This window comes from Daktulosphaira vitifoliae, unplaced genomic scaffold (genome assembly GCF_025091365.1).
Source record: "Daktulosphaira vitifoliae isolate Bord-2020 unplaced genomic scaffold, ASM2509136v1 Scaffold_1, whole genome shotgun sequence".
NCBI lineage: Eukaryota > Metazoa > Arthropoda > Insecta > Hemiptera > Phylloxeridae > Daktulosphaira > Daktulosphaira vitifoliae.
This window is the reverse complement of record NW_026099572.1, coordinates 85,810,643-85,830,081: the sequence shown is the minus strand read 5'-3', so window position 1 is coordinate 85,830,081 and position 19,439 is coordinate 85,810,643. Positions and strand designations below refer to the sequence as shown.

The 19,439-nt window shown below is 23.6% G+C and overlaps 1 protein-coding gene across 1 annotated transcript; it reads left to right on the top strand.

Annotated features, from left to right (window-relative positions):
* The first annotated feature begins 72 nt into the window (after positions 1–72).
* Positions 73–17,998, top strand: LOC126894539 (nose resistant to fluoxetine protein 6-like). Its single transcript, XM_050665624.1, has 13 exons — positions 73–425; positions 3,841–4,058; positions 6,353–6,570; positions 7,381–7,469; positions 8,550–8,740; positions 8,947–9,110; positions 9,748–9,916; positions 12,305–12,498; positions 13,355–13,496; positions 13,557–13,746; positions 13,807–13,949; positions 14,538–14,647; positions 15,691–17,998. Exons 1-13 carry the CDS (start codon positions 134–136, stop codon positions 15,749–15,751), a joined length of 2,181 nt encoding a protein of 726 aa, XP_050521581.1. The 5' UTR covers positions 73–133; the 3' UTR covers positions 15,752–17,998.
* Positions 17,999–19,439: the final 1,441 nt, after the last annotated feature.

The window sequence follows — 19,439 nt, the reverse complement described above, 5'->3', positions numbered from 1 at the left end:
TTTAAGGTTACGCTCAATTTCCTTGTAGTATTCCCATTCGCACTATAAATTTGCTGATAATCACTTCAAAGCGATATTTAATTTTTATAAGTAAAATTGCATACATTAAAATTCTTCATACCTAGACGATTACATGATGATACTACTCGTGTCTATAAAACTCAGTATATTATATCTATTAACTTCTAAAGTTTTAAGTCAATCTTTGAGACAAAATGAAAATGAGTCTCTGATTGTCAAATTCGAAGATGCTTCATCTAAAATCAACACCAAGAATTACGTGTTTCCTCCATCTCAACCAGCAGATTTATTTTATAAAGCCTTTACAAATTTAACATTAGATCAAACTAATAGTTCACTATGTCGCATTCAATCAGATCTATATATTAGACACTTGAAGAATAATTCCCTTTGGGCTGTTAAAAGTAAGTAAATATATATAAACGTATAAATATGTTATTTCAATATATTGATTTATTCTAACATGTAAAAAATAAGGGTTTGAGACTTTTATTAATGAGAAGTCAGATAACGTTGCACATATTGTGTAAATATTAAATTTATAATATTAAAAAAATTAAATATGAATTCTACATTTATTAATAATGATCAATATACCATCAATGTTCTTTTCACTAAACATAATGATGGATGAATATTGTATTTTAAACTTGTAATAATATTTGAATCTTGATATCATTTAAATTTGATTTTATTAAAGATTTTTTTATCATTGCTCAGTATACATTGTATAAGTTTAGAGTATTAATTAATAATTTTGAAAAAAATTACTATTAAATAAATTTATCAAAAAAAAAAAATATGTCCTTACCTATGAATAAAACTAGGGATCAAATATTTCAATAGTATTCAAAAAAATATTTGTATTAAGTATAGATATTTTGAAAATAATTTTAAAAAAATGATTGGAAAAATAAGTATTTAAAAACTTTTAATTAAGTACTTTACAGGTTTCTACAAAACATAGTTCAGTTTGAGGAAATTTTAAAGAGAATTTTAATATTTAATGTTTTAAATTGTAAATGTATATTGTATAATTGTTTAAATCTTTTTAATCTGTTAGATTAAGGTTTAATTTTTTAGCGAAAATCATTAAATGCATCATTTATGCAGCCTGTTAATATTATAATTATCAATATATAGTATAAAACAGATCTAACTGACAACTCACATAACTTATGATCTACATAAAATGTACTTTTTTTAGCTTCGATGGAAGCTGAGAAGGTATTAATTTTACTATGATGTGATTTTTCTTTTGTGTCTGTTGCCACTTTTTTTCAGCTATCATCGGATCGATTTTTTCAATAATACGTAAAAAGATTTTAGTTTAAGACAACATTGTTCATAAAAATAGAAAAGATTCCCCTTAATTCTTGTAAATGGGGAAAACCACCCAAAAAANGATTTTTTCAATAATACGTAAAAAGATTTTAGTTTAAGACAACATTGTTCATAAAAATAGAAAAGATTCCCCTTAATTCTTGTAAATGGGGAAAACCACCCAAAAAATTACGATTTTTAAAATTGGTAAATTTATTCATTTCTTTCACTTTTTTATTTAAAACTTCCATTACTTTTACAAAAATGAACGAATAAAATTAATTTTTTTTATATAGAAACTTTAGGTATTTTTTATATCATTCTTTTTTATTTTAACCCTTTACTTAGAGGGGATTTAAATTTACAAAAGTTAACTTTTTCAACATAACTTTTGAAAATCTTCCGGAGATACTGCGTCCTTTAAATATATGTGAAATTAAAGCTTATGTTACGTACTATAAATTAAATTTTGTTGCGACGAATTATCTACGTGCAAATAACTACCGTAGTTAATACGCAACTACTTAATAATTTTTGATAATTTCTCTATAAATCTTACAATAATAAATAATTGAATATAAATTTTATACTGAATTTAATTAATATAATTAAATTATTCATGTTAATATTTATAAATCATAAAACTTATAATTATAATTAATAATTATTAATTACTAAGTATTTATTAATACATTATTCTTATAAATCAAACAAATACTAATCAAGATATAATTAAGAAAAAAAGAGTTGGTGTTGTTTTTTTAATAATCCATTAATTCCTTAAAATTAAACACTATCTACAGATTTATATCGAAGCGTATTTTATGATAATGATTTAATTACTCTCTAATATAATTTATATTTGCCTCAATTATGCCTCGTCCACAGTATGCTACTCTGATTTCATTTTAATCTTTTGTCGTACATGTTTCATTCATTTCTTAAGTTTCATAATTATACATTACAGTTTTTGAATAATTTGTCTAGTAACAATATATGTTGTAATCTACATGGGTTATGATTGATTTTCAGTATATTTTTGGAGTATGTTGACTGTTAAATTATTTGCATTAACTAACACTGATTACAATGAAAATAATTATCATGATACACCTAAAATATTACATGCATTGTATTATCTTATTCTATCATTTTATATTCCTAAATATTACCAATTATTAATTATACACTGTATACGAATAAAAAATAACCAAGTTAGACCAATGAAGAATGTTAGGAAGACTAGTTATCTTAATGATTTTAACATTTAATAATTGTGTGGCTTATGATAAACCGATCACCTTGTATACATATATATATATATATACATGTATAATTGTTGAAAATAAGAATTCAGAATTTTGCTGACAGTATGGTAAACTGGGTTTTCTACATCCAATTTGCCCACGCGGATGAGTGTAATCGAGAAGAGTCAAAATAATAACTATAATGTAACATTCATCGATTGTACACTGACCCCGAGTGAGTGGTCAGGTCCCTTTTTATTAGAAATAATAATCAATTAACAATGCTTCTAGTGTTATACTTTCTAATGCAATTAATAATAATCTATTATTTACTTTTACTTTCTAATAATACAAATTCCTTAAAACTAATATTTACATATAGTTATGGGTTCATGACAACAGAGCCATAATTTCAATAAAAAGAACTTTTTGTTAATTTATTTAAAAAGTGTAAGCATTGTTTTATTACAACCTGGAAGTTTTTTTAAATCAGATAGAATTTGTTGATAATACTGTTTATGACATTACATTATAATGTAGTAATCTTCTATTCATTTAACGGCTCTCTCAGCGATATAATTTGTAACAGGTATACATTTCATTACCATATACATAACTACGAAATTAGTTGTTTGTATGTTTTTCAAATTTTTTACAAATTTTTTTTGTTAAATTTTGTTATAATTTGCATAATAGATTTCTAATAGGTACAACGTGTTCGTTTTTTATATTAACAAAGTGAAATATAATAAAATAAATTTACTTTGAAAAGGATTTTCAAATCGCAAGTTTTAACAAAATATTTATGATAAAATTGAAAATAACTTTTTGAAAGTAAAACTAAACTAATAACTAACATATTTATTAATTTTTAAGGTTTTGATAACTCAAATCATCATTAAATGAGGTCACCTGATTTTCAGCTATCATAGATTTGTACAAAACTAGGCGACCACGATTACCCACTGAATATCATTTTCCCTTTTGCCTTACAATGCTTATGTTTCAACTATTTAAAAATATTAAAAATAGCATTTGTCTCATTATAACAAGATCCATCTAGATAGAATATGTAAATAATATGCATTTTATAAGAAAAGTTAGAAAAACTTCTTAAGCTTTGTATTGAATTAAACTTCTATAAAGTTTCCAAATTCCAAAATCTTCAATTTTTTTAATGTAAATAAATGTATTGTTATAACTGAAAGTATATAAAAAATATAAAGATTCAATTTTGGTTTCTCTTTAGTGTCCGATTCCTGGTATAAATATTCTAGTGGTATGTTTAGTGGAAGTCTTTATCAAATGGGTGTTTATGACGAATGTATTGATATTCAGTATCCACTTCAAGGTCAATATTGTATTGCAAACATCAAATTATCCTCTGCATTAACAAATGAAAACTATTCATTGAAAGCATTCGAAAATTTACAAGACTGGGATAATGCTTGGAATAAAATCTTTGGGGTAGGTGTTATATCCTATTTTAGTTGTAAGAAAAACAATTTTTATATAAACATTATTAGAACACATATTATAAGGTTCATACTACTTTTAGATACATTTTTTCTTTTTTTGAATTCAAATTCATTCGAATTCGGAGGAGAGTGGTGGTATGATAATTCTATTTGTTTATATCCCGAAGCTATTTACGTCGATCTAACAAAGGGCAGTTGTGTTTAATGTTACATTATAGTTAAAATGATATAGTATATAACTAAACCTACTGTACAGCTTACAATTTTGCTAACGAAATAATTATTTTTTGTTTAGAATTTATATTAAACCTACATATACATTCACATGAATTAATATGAACGTATAACTAGGTTTATTACAACAATAATAGGATATCATTATAATTTTTATAGAAAACATTAACTTTATTATGGAAAAAAAAATTTTGGACTTTATTTTGTCTTCACGGTGAAAATGGATACCGAATGCTATTTTTGTGTGAATATTCTCATTTTTTTTTCGACATTTTTAACTTTATAATGTTATAACTTATTGAAAAGTGTATAGACCAACACAGTTTTTTTATGAGAAATAATATTTATATGATGTAAATATTATTAAAAGGGATATAAATTATATCCCTTTTTTATTCAACATACTTTATTTTAATCGGGATATAAATAAGGAAATAGCAGATCATGTAGCTTTTGGAATAATCCACCAATTTTTTAAAAATTAAACACTACCTAAAGATTTGCATCGAAGCATTTTTAACACGCTTACATTAGTTTCACGTGTATGTTGTGGTTGTGTGTTTGTAAATCTGCACGCGCACGTTATATTATTCTCGCGTATTCCGTCGTCTATGACCTTGAAACTAGACTGTCGTAACGCATTCACCCCACCCCGCTCACCGACAACACTATTTTCTTATATAATTTTTGATTTTCGTACCTGTACATGCGGGCGTATCATCAATATTACATATGTATATAAACAAATTTTTATTATTTATTATTAGATATCAACATTTAAAAATTCAAATTGTTTTGAGTTAATATACATGTATAATACATAAGGGATTACAAATACAGGTAGCTTACTGTATTTTTTACGACGATATTAGCAAGCATATAGCCTTTATTATCAATGGTAATAAGACACATTGTTGTGAGTTTATAAACACACTAACTGGCAATACAGAAATTATATCCATTACTATTGTGTGTATAGTAATATCCAAATGGATATTACTATATCCATTGACAATAAACTCTCCGTCAATGTAACAGCGATGTAATAAAAAACTAAAAAGTTAACAATAATTTTAAAAATAAGCTTAAAACAAAAATGAACGAAAAATACTAGTATTATTGTGAAAAAAAGCGTGGGGGCTTTGTGCCATAATTTTCGTATATTGACCGTTCGACGCTTTTTTTCACAATAATACTAGTATTTTTCGTTCATTATTGTTTTAAGCTTATTTTTAAAATTATTTTTAACTTTTTAGTTCGATATGCTTTAAAAGCGGGGTTTTCAGTTTTTTCAAACTATATTTATTTATGATAGTGATTTTAATCACTGTCAGACATTATTGTACTTAATCCAACTATGCCGCGACCCCCCTGTACTGGGATTTTTTTGTTTTGTTTTTATATTTATATATTCTAATTTAAAATAAGCTGTAATATGAAATAATTTAGAATGATACTAGTATTTCGTTAATACTCTTCATAATTATGATGATTATAGCTTCAACTATTTATGTTTTATGATATTTTTATGTATTATTGACTATATAATATATAGTTATATTATAACGTATTATTATTGTCCAGTAGAAGCGGAAATAATGGCATATATCAACAAAAAAAAAAATACATCTGGTTAAAATCAATAGCTTTTCAGCTACGCATCGAAGCTGAAATATATATTTTATTAATTAAAATAGCATATATCAAGTATGATGTTATTAATTTATAAACATTTGGACTTTAATTAAGATTAAAAAAAAATGTGTTATAAAATTTTCATATTTGATAAAATTGTTCTCATGTTCTAAAAAAATTCTAATTGACAACATTAACCTTGACGTTATTATTAAAATTATATTTTAATTTCATAGGCTTTTAGTAAATTTAATACTAACAGAATGAAGTACTAGAAATAGAATATGTCTAAATTAATGTCAATGAGACTTAGTTAAACATTTATTCTGTCTTATAATTGAACATGTGTATAATAAAATATTTATAAAAAAGAGTTACAATTCAACAAAACAATAATATAATTTAAAATTTTAGTGGATCGATTACAAAGATCAATTACCCAGGAACCTGGTGAAATTTGGAATGTGCATACCTGCTTCTTGTTCAGCTGCTGATCTAGAGAAATCATTACAAATAAAATTAGATGAAATATTTCTTCCTGAACAAGTAAAAACTGCAGCTACAGTCAATCCATTACTATGCTCCATTAAGGATGACATGTACCCTTTCACAAATGGCTACTACGTTACCTGGTAATTTAAGAATGATATAACCGAATGTGCGTTATTATTTGAAGAGTGAATGTGTCAAACGTTCTATGTGCCAAAAACATATTTGTTCAGAAAACACAAAAAACAATGGTAACAATGGCATGTCTCACATAACGAATACCATCTATGAATGCAATTTTGTACAAGTAAAAAATTTAATTGACATTTGAAACACATACAAGATTGTGGCCTTTGGCACATAGAACGTTTGACACATTCACTCTTCATTTAGTGTTATGTACGTATTTTAATGTACAATTAATTTCTTTTTTCGGAATTTCATAATGTGGGTGCCAGGTTACACACTTAACAACCAAAGCTCTTAGTAGTCATAATCACAATGATGCAGTTTAACATTTTTATATTATCACTATCGACAAAATTTTAGTATAAATATTTTATTTTTTCAACTTTTAATCTTTTTTTTTATAAATCATGTTTTAAGTGCATAATTTTAGATTTTTATAAATAAATATATAATTATTTTATTATTCATTTACAAGTTTTTAATATATAAATGCATATTTCAGAACTTTCACAACAGCTATTTAAATGCGTAAAATGTATATTTTTTAATTTTTTTAAAAATATTTAAAGTATTTAAAGGGGTTTCCTTGTGGTACTTAAAGGGGTTTAGTCTTCCAAAATTAAAAAAATATAATTAATATTATACAAAAAATAGTAGGTCAAGGGAACAATTAACTTAGCATGCCCACAATTTTTTTTTAACGTTATGTTAATCAAAAAATAGAAGAAATTTATAAAAAGAAAATTAAATAACTTTTTTTTTAGTGCAGTTTTTTGTTTTATGTTTCTTATTTGCTGTTGCGCTACATTTTACCACTACAAGAATATATTTAAATTGGAAGGCACAGAAAGAAGTAAGAGAACCAGACAAAATTAGTATGACATTTATTATTTAAAATTTCATTAAATGTAATTTAAAATTCCACCATAGATTGAAATATTCTAATAACTAGAATATAATAAAAACCATAAATAGAAAAATTGTATTTTTCTATACTGTATTAATTAAAATTTCAATAAGTACTTCATTTTTTATTTTACTTTAAGAAAGATCATATATTTATTCGTATGTATATTTATATATTCAAGCGTCTCACCGAATTTTAACATCTTTAATAACTTTTGATCCTACGAAAATTTTGCGTTAGTTTTTTTAAAATAATTTTTACATTTATAGACAGCTTGTATTAGCGAATATTTATAATACAATCTTCACCTGCGCTACATTCCCATTCAATGTATTAAAATACTTGTAACTGACTTACCCTAAAGTTATCAACCCATCAATATTTTTTATAAGAAATAAGAGCTAAAAAATGGTTATTTTATATTTTTTAAAAAATTAAATAATAAAAAAATAATATTTTTTTCTTATTTGAGTCAAATAATAAAAAATAACTTTTAACATGATTTTAAAGTATAAAAATTATTTTTTAAAAAAAGTAATGAAAAATGTTTGGTGGATCATTAGATTTGATCCATTAAATTGAAAAGTAATGATACAAAACTGGGTATTTGAACAGTCAACATTTTCTTAAATAAATACTGTTTAATAGTAAAATATAATAACAAGTTCTCATTTAATTTTCGTAAGTTACCTTTAAAAACTACCATTAAAAATATATTTTATTACAATAACATAATATTTATTATGGTTCATAAAAATAAACAAAAATTCTAATCTGTACGCTTTTTATGAAAAAATTATTATTCAAAAATTAATTGGGGTGTAATATTTTTAGTACATAGGTATACGCTTATAACTTTTGAGTGTACTCTTTGAGTACTTTATTATATATTTTAGTACAGTGGATATGTAGCGAGGATGGTTACAGCCTGTACTAGTGTACGTATACTCCACCCGCATTTTTAATGTATACACATGGATTAACCTGTTATTCAGCAATACATAATATTAGCTACGATATTTTTAGTTGAAAATGACGGTATTTACCTAGCATTCTCCATTATAAAAAATGGCAAGAACCTTTTAGCTTACAATAAAAATAATGAGTTGAACTTTATTAATGGATTGAAAGTTTTACTTATGGCAGTCATATTACTTGCCCATCGATTATTTCATTTGGTCGGCCTTCCTTTAAACTACCCTGAAATTTTTGAATCAGTAAGTGTAATGCGATAACATATTATTAAATTTACTATTTGATTACAAATTAATTTATGTATTCAGTATCAATTTTCATATTAATAGCTTATACAATATACTAATATGCTATGTAATTAAATGTATTTGTAAATTTAAACAGTAACGAGCTCTATTATTTAAATGAATGTATAAACAATATTATTCTTATTATGTGAATGTTTCAGATTTATGTTGCTGGTTTTCCAAGTTTATTAACTGGACAGAACATAATTGATCCATTTTTTTTTATGACTGGATTCTTAACATATATAGTACTATATCCAGTATTCACAAGTAAAGCACCATTGTGGAAAAAGATAATAATGCCATTAATTTACAGAGTCGTGAGGTCAGGAATCATTTTTTTTTCTTACAAGAGAGAGGAATATTTTATCAATTTAGTTTTCGTAAAAATCATGTGTCATATAAATATCTTATGATTCCAAACTAGTTAGTTAACGCTTGATACTATTTTTTAATTTCAATAAACTGATATTTCACAAAAATATGTTTTGGAGATTTTCTATTACGTCTATAGTGGAGAGTGTTTCTAACATACGTTGAAAAATGACAATTAAATTTTAACGGAAACATTGGATTTATACATTTCAAAAATGTTAATTTGCACAAGAATCTATTGAAATTTAATGTTTCTTTTTGTTCTAGTGAATAATATTTAGCATTATTGCTAAAATTGTAATTATCTTTTAGAAAACAAAACCACAAAATTATACAAATATAATAAAATATTTGGACAAAATTACATAACATAAATGCATTCGAATGATATTGTATAAATAATTTGATTAATTTAATAAAAACATATTTTTTTTAATTCCTAATTATTTAAATGGTTCTAATTATTATATATTCTTTATATTGTTTGTAGAACTGTTTATTTTTTATCATTTAATCAACAACTTGATAAGAACATAAGTTCTAAACATACATTTTAATATATTGTTATATTTATTATATTGATTTAGAATGTTACCATCATATATTGCTGTAATGGCATTTACTGCACAAATATTACCTCATTTTGGAAATGGACCATTCTGGAAGCAAAAAACATGGTACGAAGCAGATATTTGTAGAGATAATTGGTGGACTAATATATTATTTATTAGCAACTTTATCGATGTTAAATATCAGGTATAAGAATTAATTTTTGAATATAAAAAATTCCGAAAATAAAAAAATTAAAGATGGCATCTATCCAAAAGCTCATAAGTCACAAAAATATGATTTTGGGATAATTAGTAATATGTGTAAAAAAGGGTGTTATTTATCATTTACAAAAAACTGATATATCTATTTTTGTACTACAACAATGTTTTTTTATTAAGTGTCATTATAATTTTAATTCTTTTTGCTTTTCTGAAAAACTATCAAAATTAAAATATCAAATTTATGAAATAGTCACAGATATATATTTTACGTTATTATTAGTATTTTATTGAAATAAAAAGATTGATTATAGGCATAGAGAGAATAAATTTTTAGGTGTTTAAACCTCATTTTATTCCTGTTTAATAAATATTTTTATAATAATATATATTTAAAACATTTTTTTGGAAAGGATGTAGTTTTTAAATTAAAGGACTTAACCTTCCATTCCAGCTAAGTCTATAATTTGTTCTAAGATGTAATGATAAAATTAGTTATTTTTTTAGATAAATCAAAAAAATACTTTGTGGTATTTTTATAGTACTCGGTACAAAAGTTATTAAATAAAGGAAATTACGTAAAATATATTTTGGATCAAATATTTTTGAATTTGTCATAGCAATGTGACTCGCCTGTATATAGTGTTCAGTAAATAAGGAAACGGGTTTCTATTAATCTCATTGTTCGTAACAACTGAGCTGTTTCTTTACTTAATGAACACTCTGTATCTGTACACCGTGACTAGTATGATTTCAGGATTGGAAGGGCAACTTTCAATTTATAATTAGACATAAAAATTATTTTTAATAACACTAAACATTTTGAAAAATAAAATTTGATAATAATTTTTATTTAATGTTATACTTTAAAAATAAAGTAAAGGTACTTTGGTTTTATTTGAAATTATTAAGAAAGTAATAGCAAAAAAAAAATAGATTAATGAATCATAAATTTTTTTTATTTTTATTAAAATTATCAAGTGTCAATACGTATTAATTTTTTTTTTTATAATTTATAAGAATATATGTTCATGTGATGTATTTTATGATAAATAAAACAAAAAAAATTTATTAGAACTTTTAGTTTAAAACAACAACTTATAAAAAAATAATAAAAACGTTATTATTATTTCATCAATTATTATAACATGATTTATTAAATTCAATTTTTGTTTTAACGAGATTAAAGTTATCAAATAACTATTAAGAATATTATATCATGGTCAGAAGTTATACCTACTTTAAACTGTTCTAACCAGGGTTGTTACGCTTAAAATATATTTTTTTAAAAGTATGTTTAAAACAAGTTTTTATTGTTAAGTTTTTATTAACAAAATTATTTAAACATCAGTGGAATTCAACTGTATTAGATATACGATAAGACAATATATGTACGAATAATCAAAAAGCCCCAACTATTTCGGCATATGCTCCCAATGATTTTGATATTGAAAGGGTCGGTATATAGTAATAATGTAACCTTGTAGGGTAGCTAGCCCTCAATGCTTGTGTTTATTTCACATGTAACTATTATAATATCTGTTTTATACTTTTTTGACTATCTATTTCTGAAAAAACTTTATTGAATACTATAATTGAGAAATTTTTACAATCTTTGACTATTAAATAAAAATATTTTCTCTATTTTGTAATTACAATTAATGAATAATTTATAAAAATATTAGACTTATATTTTAAACGTTTTATTTAAACGTTAATATTACAATTCGATGAAAAAAATGTTTAAGATGATTAAAACAAAAAAAAAACACTTTAAAAATCAATTTTTTAAATAACATGTTTTTTTACAATCCTGGCTCTAATTATAGTAGTTTAAATACTTGCGATCGAAAATCAGATTTTTAAGTTGTTGATAAAAGTTGCAGAAGTCGACGGAAAACCACTGCACTTAAAATTTTCCACAGGGTAAACCAATTCAATTGATATTTAACCAACCTAATGGTTGTAAAAAAATTAATAAATTATAACATTTATGTAAAATGTGAAACGTAACGGAATTGTGTATATTACAACAAATGAATACTATATTTGCTAGTTAAGTATGGTATACAGAGAGTGTATAACATGCACTGTATTAACACCTTTTCTCTTAGTGAACTTCTTCATCCTGTTGTACGTTATCAGTCCTTGGTTACTTTTACAACTCAAAACTATAATATAAAAATAATGCTATGAATCTCAAATAGAGTTCAAAACTATTAATTCTAGAAGTTATAGTTACTTTGATAGAAATATTACAAAAATGAATAAAGATGCTTTTTGATTATTTTTATTTGTCATTTAAGAAAAACAAATAAATTTTTCTTTAATTAAAATTTGCTAAAGTAAATTAGATAATATTTCTATGTTTAAGTGTCTCATCACAAGTTGGTATATTTCATGTGATTTACAATATTATATGATTTGTATAATACTTGGATATACTTACACCAAGAGTAAAAAATTTGGCCTTGCAGTACTTGGATTTTTTTTGGTTGTATCATTAGGTTTACCATTTTATATAACTTACACGCAAAATTTAAATGGTCTTCTTAAAATAGATGTTCCGTAAGTAGCTTAGATATTCTATTTTATTATAATGTTAATTTTAATTAAATTATATCTACAGTGTAATTTATTAAGAATACTTCCTCTATAGATTCGTTAAACAATAATTTTTTTCATAAAAATAAATAAAATTTTATTCTAAATATACCTTCGCGTATATTATTATTGTTCTATGTTTATGGGTTTAGTTAGGTCCTTATTGAACAGTTAATTATCCCACTTCAAACAATTAAAATTGACTTCGTATTTTATATTGTATATTATACTTTCTTACTCGTGTGATTTAACATTTGTTTTTTTTTGTTAGACTTACATAACATTTTTCACAGCTTTGGAATTGTATTTTATAATTTCCTGATTTGTCCTTCTTCTATTTTATGTTTTGGGTTTTACAATATACCTTTTAAATTATTACTCTCAAAAATGACTAAAGTAATCTTGAAATTTTAAAAATCTTATATAGTTCATTTGAAACTATAATAATATTATATAGACAACCTAATTACTCTATTTTTCTCTTCACTCGTTAGTGTACTGTTTGGCCTAATTTCTTTAATTCACTTTTGTATTTTTACTAATTTTAAAATTGAGTTTTGATCATACCCATTAAATCTAGCTACTTCTTGTATAATTCCCAGTTCTTCTTGGAACACTATTTTACTCGTCGGAATATTTAAATGTAGTATTTATTTTATAATTTCTCACGTAATTAAAAGATTTTCTTTAAATTTTCAAAAATAAAATTTCTTAAATAAAAAATGTAAAATTGAGAACTAAGAATATTATTGTGTCTTTAAAGTTGAATCCTTTAAATATTTTTATATAGCTTTTTTTTACTAATCCAATTTTTTTTTAGATTTTTGTCAAATCCTAGAAGTTCAGTTTTATACAATAAAATTTATACACCGGTTTATTTTAGAGCTATTCCATTTTTAACCGGTTTAGCCACGTCATTTCTTTTAGAAAAGTTGAAGGAAACCAAATTTAAAATGTCCTATGTAAGTCAAATAAAAAAACTACGTGATTAATTAGTTGTTTATTATTCTATATTTTTTAAGACATTAGTTTACATTGGAACTTTAGTTGTTACGACAGTTTCTATGTTAGCCCAATTTTATGGAGTGAAATTCTACGAAAGGAACAGGCCATACAGTGCGATAGAAAATGCTTTGTATGCTAGCATCTTCCATTGCACGTGGCCTTTAATTTTATCTTGGATTATCATTTCTCAATTAACTACGGGATATGGTAATTAAAATCAACATGCATATGATTATTAATGTTCCAAATTATTTCATAATTAAACAGGTCCATTAATAAAATTACTTAGTAATCGCTTTGTTGTACCACTGGGCAGGCTTTCATACTGCGTATACCTGGTAAATTTAATTGTTATGATTATTTCGACAGGATCAGAAAGGACAGTTACGCACAGCTCTTTCAACAATTTGGTAAGTATTTATTACAATATTAATGTATAGAAAAAAATAATCATTTACATGAATATTTACTTTAAAGTCTTTTTTGATTTTGTTTATATTAGATCGGTTAAAAAAATAAACAAAATTAAAACAGGTTTTAATACAAGTACATACAAGATGTAATTAGTTCAATACAAGGCTAGAAATACTAAAGATTTGGGTCCAAATCTTAAGTGTTTCCTTTTACTTAATTTTATATATAAAAATGTAATTTATGTAATATTCATATTTGAAATTATAATTTTTTAAACTTTGTACTCAATAAAAACCCGAAATGATTAGTAAGCCTGTGAAAAAATCACACATTGAAATACAAATAATTATTCGCATCTCAATTGAATAACGTTTTAATATTAAAAATGTCAAACATAAAAATTGGGCTCTCTGAACTGTATGATGTCTTTAAATTGTTTCAAAAACTGAAATCTGATAATATTAATCATTAGAATATCACAGATGTTACGTTTTTTGACAATTTACATGGATTTACTAGTAATAATTTAATTTTAATGTTATTAAAATAATTTTTATTTTATTTGTATACACATGAATTATTAGATAAATGCTTGGATATACGATTCTATTAAAAGTTATTTGTTTGCCGCTATTTTGTATTTGATTATCGATGAGCCATTTTCACACTTCATAAGAATTGCGTTTGGAAGACAGTAAGTAAACAAAAAGTCAGAATAGTTGTAGAAAAAAACACCAAGAGTTAAAAATAAAAATTATAGTTTCACTTTATTGATATTTGCTGCACGTATTTTTAAATTAAAATTAGTTCATTTTTAAAAAATCATACACATTATTCAAATATACATATCTACAAAATATTATGATGTATACACTGTAATTTTACAATCTTGAACTACTTAATAATGTATTATTGAAGGGCATTTTCAAATATTTTAAACTATCGAATAGTTTTTTTAATTTTTGAATGACTATCGAATATTTCCATTGTTACTATTTGATATTTCGTACCATTATTAATTAATCTAATAATACAAAAAATATTGAGATTATTTTTGAGCTCTTTTATTTACACGTTTATTTCAATATTTCAATAATGAAGCAGTTTTTAATAAAACCACTAACGTATGAAAATTGTATTTTTCATTAAAATTTTTGAAACTATTTCGGCGGAACGTTTGCATTCTATAAATCAATATCAAATTATAGTTCTTGAAAAATACTTAATGTGCAAACAAATTTGTCTCGATGACCTTCCTTTAGTAGAATTTGGCTGCCAAAGCAAAAAAAAAACTGAAATTATTTTTTGTTAAAAATAATTCATTATTTTCAATTATTGAAAATTTTTTGGGATTTTTGCGTTCTTAAAACGTAAACTAAATTAAAGATTTTTATGAATACTTTATGGTGTAAATAAAAAACATCCCAACGTTATTTTTCTATATTATTCTTGTTTTTCATTTTGATAATAACCGGTACGTCTGCATTTCCGTAATTAATTTTACCACAAAATTTTTTTCTTGAGTGTTCCCTCTTTAACGCTATTATTTATTTATTTATTTTACCCTTCATAAATCATATTTTCCTAATTTATAAGGTACCGGTAATTTTCTATTACTATAACAGTAAATAATTATTATTTATTACTATTTTATATAATTATTAGAACAATTTTGAAAGTAATAAAAGAAATTTTAAATGTTTTTTATTGACTTAAAAATTGCTTGTATTTTTTTAGGAAAAAGCCAGTAGCATTAAAAATAGATGGCACGCAAAATGAAAATTTACCATTGAATTGAACTTCAGACATTACATCAACCAAACTAGATTGACATTGAATAGCTCATTAAATTAAATATGCATAAGATAACTTTTAACATGAAAATGATGTTGTATTTAATAATATAGCTTGAAATATTAAAAACACTATCAAATTGATTTTTATGTTTAATAATGATTGTAGCTTCGATGCAAAGCTGTAAAGGTATTAATTTTACTATGGTGTGTTTTTTTTTGTCTACTACCACTTTTTCTCAGCTCTTACCGAACCGATATTTTTTAACAATACGTCAAAAGATCATAAATTGTATCTAATCAAAGACATTACTTTTAAAAATTGAAAACATTTTCCTCGTTCCCCGTAAATGGGGGAAATTTCCAAAAAAATTACAAATTTTAAAAACCCTAATTTTTGATTTTTTTTACTTAAATCTGCCATAACTATTTTAAAACTGACCAAACAAACATAATTTTTTTTTATATATATACAAAAGATATTTACCTATCATTCTATATATTTTTTTTATAAATCTGACACTTTACCTGTCTATTGGAGGGGATTCAAAAAGACATCTTTTTGACAAAAAATTAACTTTTTCAACTTAACTATTGAAAGTATTCCGGAAATACTAATACTTTTATATACATCTTAAATTAAAGTTTATATAATATACTTTAATATGAAAAAAAAATGTTCGGACTTTATTTTGTTTACATGGTTAAAACTGACATCAAAGTTAATAAAAAAAATACGATTTTTGTAAAAAATTATTTTTTATATTTTAAACTTTATAATGAAATGTTCACTACTTTTCCATTCTATTTTTCCTACTAACCGATTTTTTCATCAAATTTTTTTTTTCACAATTATTTTTTGTTCCAATGGTTGCCATAATAATTTTAGTTCATTTGTTAATATTTTTTTTTCAATATTTAAATTCAATTAGAACCTCAAATTGTGTAGTTGCTAAATTTTTTGTAATCAGTAGTTGTAAAATTCGAAGTTAATTAAAATCTTTAGTAAAAATAGTCATGGAACTAATATATAGAGTTACGAAACATCCCTTTCTACACAATGATGGGTTTTTGTATACGAGATCTACTGAAAAGAATGGTAGAGTTTTTTGGAAGTTTCGGAAATAACCGGAATGTTGATCCCGTGTTGTCACTCGTTCATGTTCGCAACTTATAATAAAATAAAATAAATATCGAATTTTTTTACAAAAATAGTTATGTCAAATAATAAGAAATTCATCAAAAACATCCTAATAAGTAGGTAAATGAATTAATTTTTGTTAGTGCCTGTTAAGTTTTATTAAATTCGATCACTGTCTATGACTTGACTATTTCAAAACTATTCCAAAAGCAACATAATCTCCTATTTCTTTATTTATATCCTGATTACAAGTTTTATGATTTATTATAATAATAAAATATAGTATGAAATTGATATTTAATAACTTAGTATTGTAATTATTACGGAGAAATTATAAAAAATGATTAACTAGTTATTACTTATATATCAAACGTATATAAAAGTAAAAGGTCTTAATGTAATACTTTTAGCTTCGATGCGAAGCTGAGAAGGTATTGGTTTTACTAAGTGTTAAAAAAGTAATAGCATTATAAAGTTAAAAATTCAGAATTTTAACACAAAAATAGCATACAATGGCCATTTTCATCGTGAAGACAATATAAAGTCCGAAATTTTTTTTTTTCATAATACAGTATATTACATAAGTTTTAATTTAATATATATATATATATATATAAGTGTCAATATTTCCGGAACACTTTCAAAAATTAAATAAAAAGTTGTCATTTTAAATTGGTAGGTAAAGGATCAGATTAAAAAAAAAAATGACCAAATGATAGGTTAATATGTAATATATCTATTAAAAAATTGTATTGTTCAATACATTTTTCAAAAAATTAAGTTTTAAATTAAAAAAATGTAGAAAATAAGTGATTTTTTAATTTTTAAGATTTTTAGAGATTTCCCCCATTAATGGGGAACGAGGAAAACTTTTTCATTTTTTGAGGGTAATATCTTCGACTAGATACAATTTGTGATCTTTTGACGTATTGTTAAAAGATATCAGTTCGGTGAGAGCTGTGAAAAAATGGTAACAGGCACAAAAAAACATATTATAGTAAATTTAATACCAACTCAGCTTCTCATCGAAGCTAATATACTTTATTACTTTCTATTATTAATCATTTATAAAAGTAAGATAGTAATTATTATTTATACCAATAATTTATTTACTTACAAAAGTAATTAAAAATATATAATTAATATTTTCTATAATTTTTTAAATATTATTTAATAAATAACATTTAATCGTTATTCATTATTGGTAACTTACTTATTTCATTATTAATAAAAATAAATATGATTACTATAAATAATGAATATTATCTAAATTTATTTTTATGTATAAGTCTAATAATATAAATAATAAATTATATTTATTACTTATTTTATTTATATTAAAATATAAATATTATTTATATTATATGCACTTATTTATTTTAATTAATATAAAAAATGAATTCAAAAAATAAATAAATTTAATTAAAATGTTATACAAAATATGTGTAGAATTTTTTTCAAAAATTTAAGTATTATTGTTTAAAGTTCATTAATTAATTTCATTTAATATTTATTCAATTGTTCCTTTTTTTTTTATTCTCAAAAATTGGTATTATTAAGTTATTTATATACATCTAGTGAATGAAATCAACTAATTATAAATTTGTATACATTAGTAATAAATAACTGTTATTAAAATTGTGTGATCGGTTTTACTTCCTTCTATTTCCTGAAATTAACATACTACAGAGTATGATGGCCCCATTTACATGTTAAGGATTCAAAGAAGATTTCTGACTAGGCCAATGATGAATAGGACTGGTATTATGCAGCAGAGACCAGACTAACCAATGAGAAAATCACAAAAAAATTTTTTTCGGCATCCTAAGACTTGAACACGGGACCCCGTGTGCTGAAACATACGTTTCTACTCATTGGACTAGGCCAACTTTATTGTTATTAACAGAAAATACATTAATAATTATCTTTTGACAATAAAATTTTCTACTTGAGGCTAAAATCTAAAATCATAGATCACTACACGACAGAAATATATTAATTTTTAATATTGTGGGTGGTGTAATTTTATTAATTTTTTTATTTATCTAGGAACGTCTGTTATTTTTAATCCACTTTGTCCAATGTTAACTTTATGTTTTATGGTAGGCCGCAAAACAGAAATAAGGTTATAAAAATTTGCATACTCACTCGAAATAATTACATATTTCCGACATTTTCAATGCTCTAAGAATTATTAATAATAATTCTTTGTGAATCATTAGAATATTGAAAAGGTATAGCTTTTTGAAAAGAAGGTTAAAAGAGTGATTTTTTCATTAGACATAATATGTATCTCAAAAATTGAATAATTGGAAAAAAATTTAGATATTACTTTTAGATAAGTAAAAAGATTTTCTATGACCAATATTTAGAATCCTGATTAAATCTTTGCCGAATTATATTGTCTACAAACATAATTTATGAGAAAAATAATACATTGAAACATTTCATGACCGTTCGTATTCAAAATTAATTACCGCATACTGTAACTCGTATAATTACATAACGACTTTATATCTACTATTAGATTTCCAGTCGGTAAATGTATTATA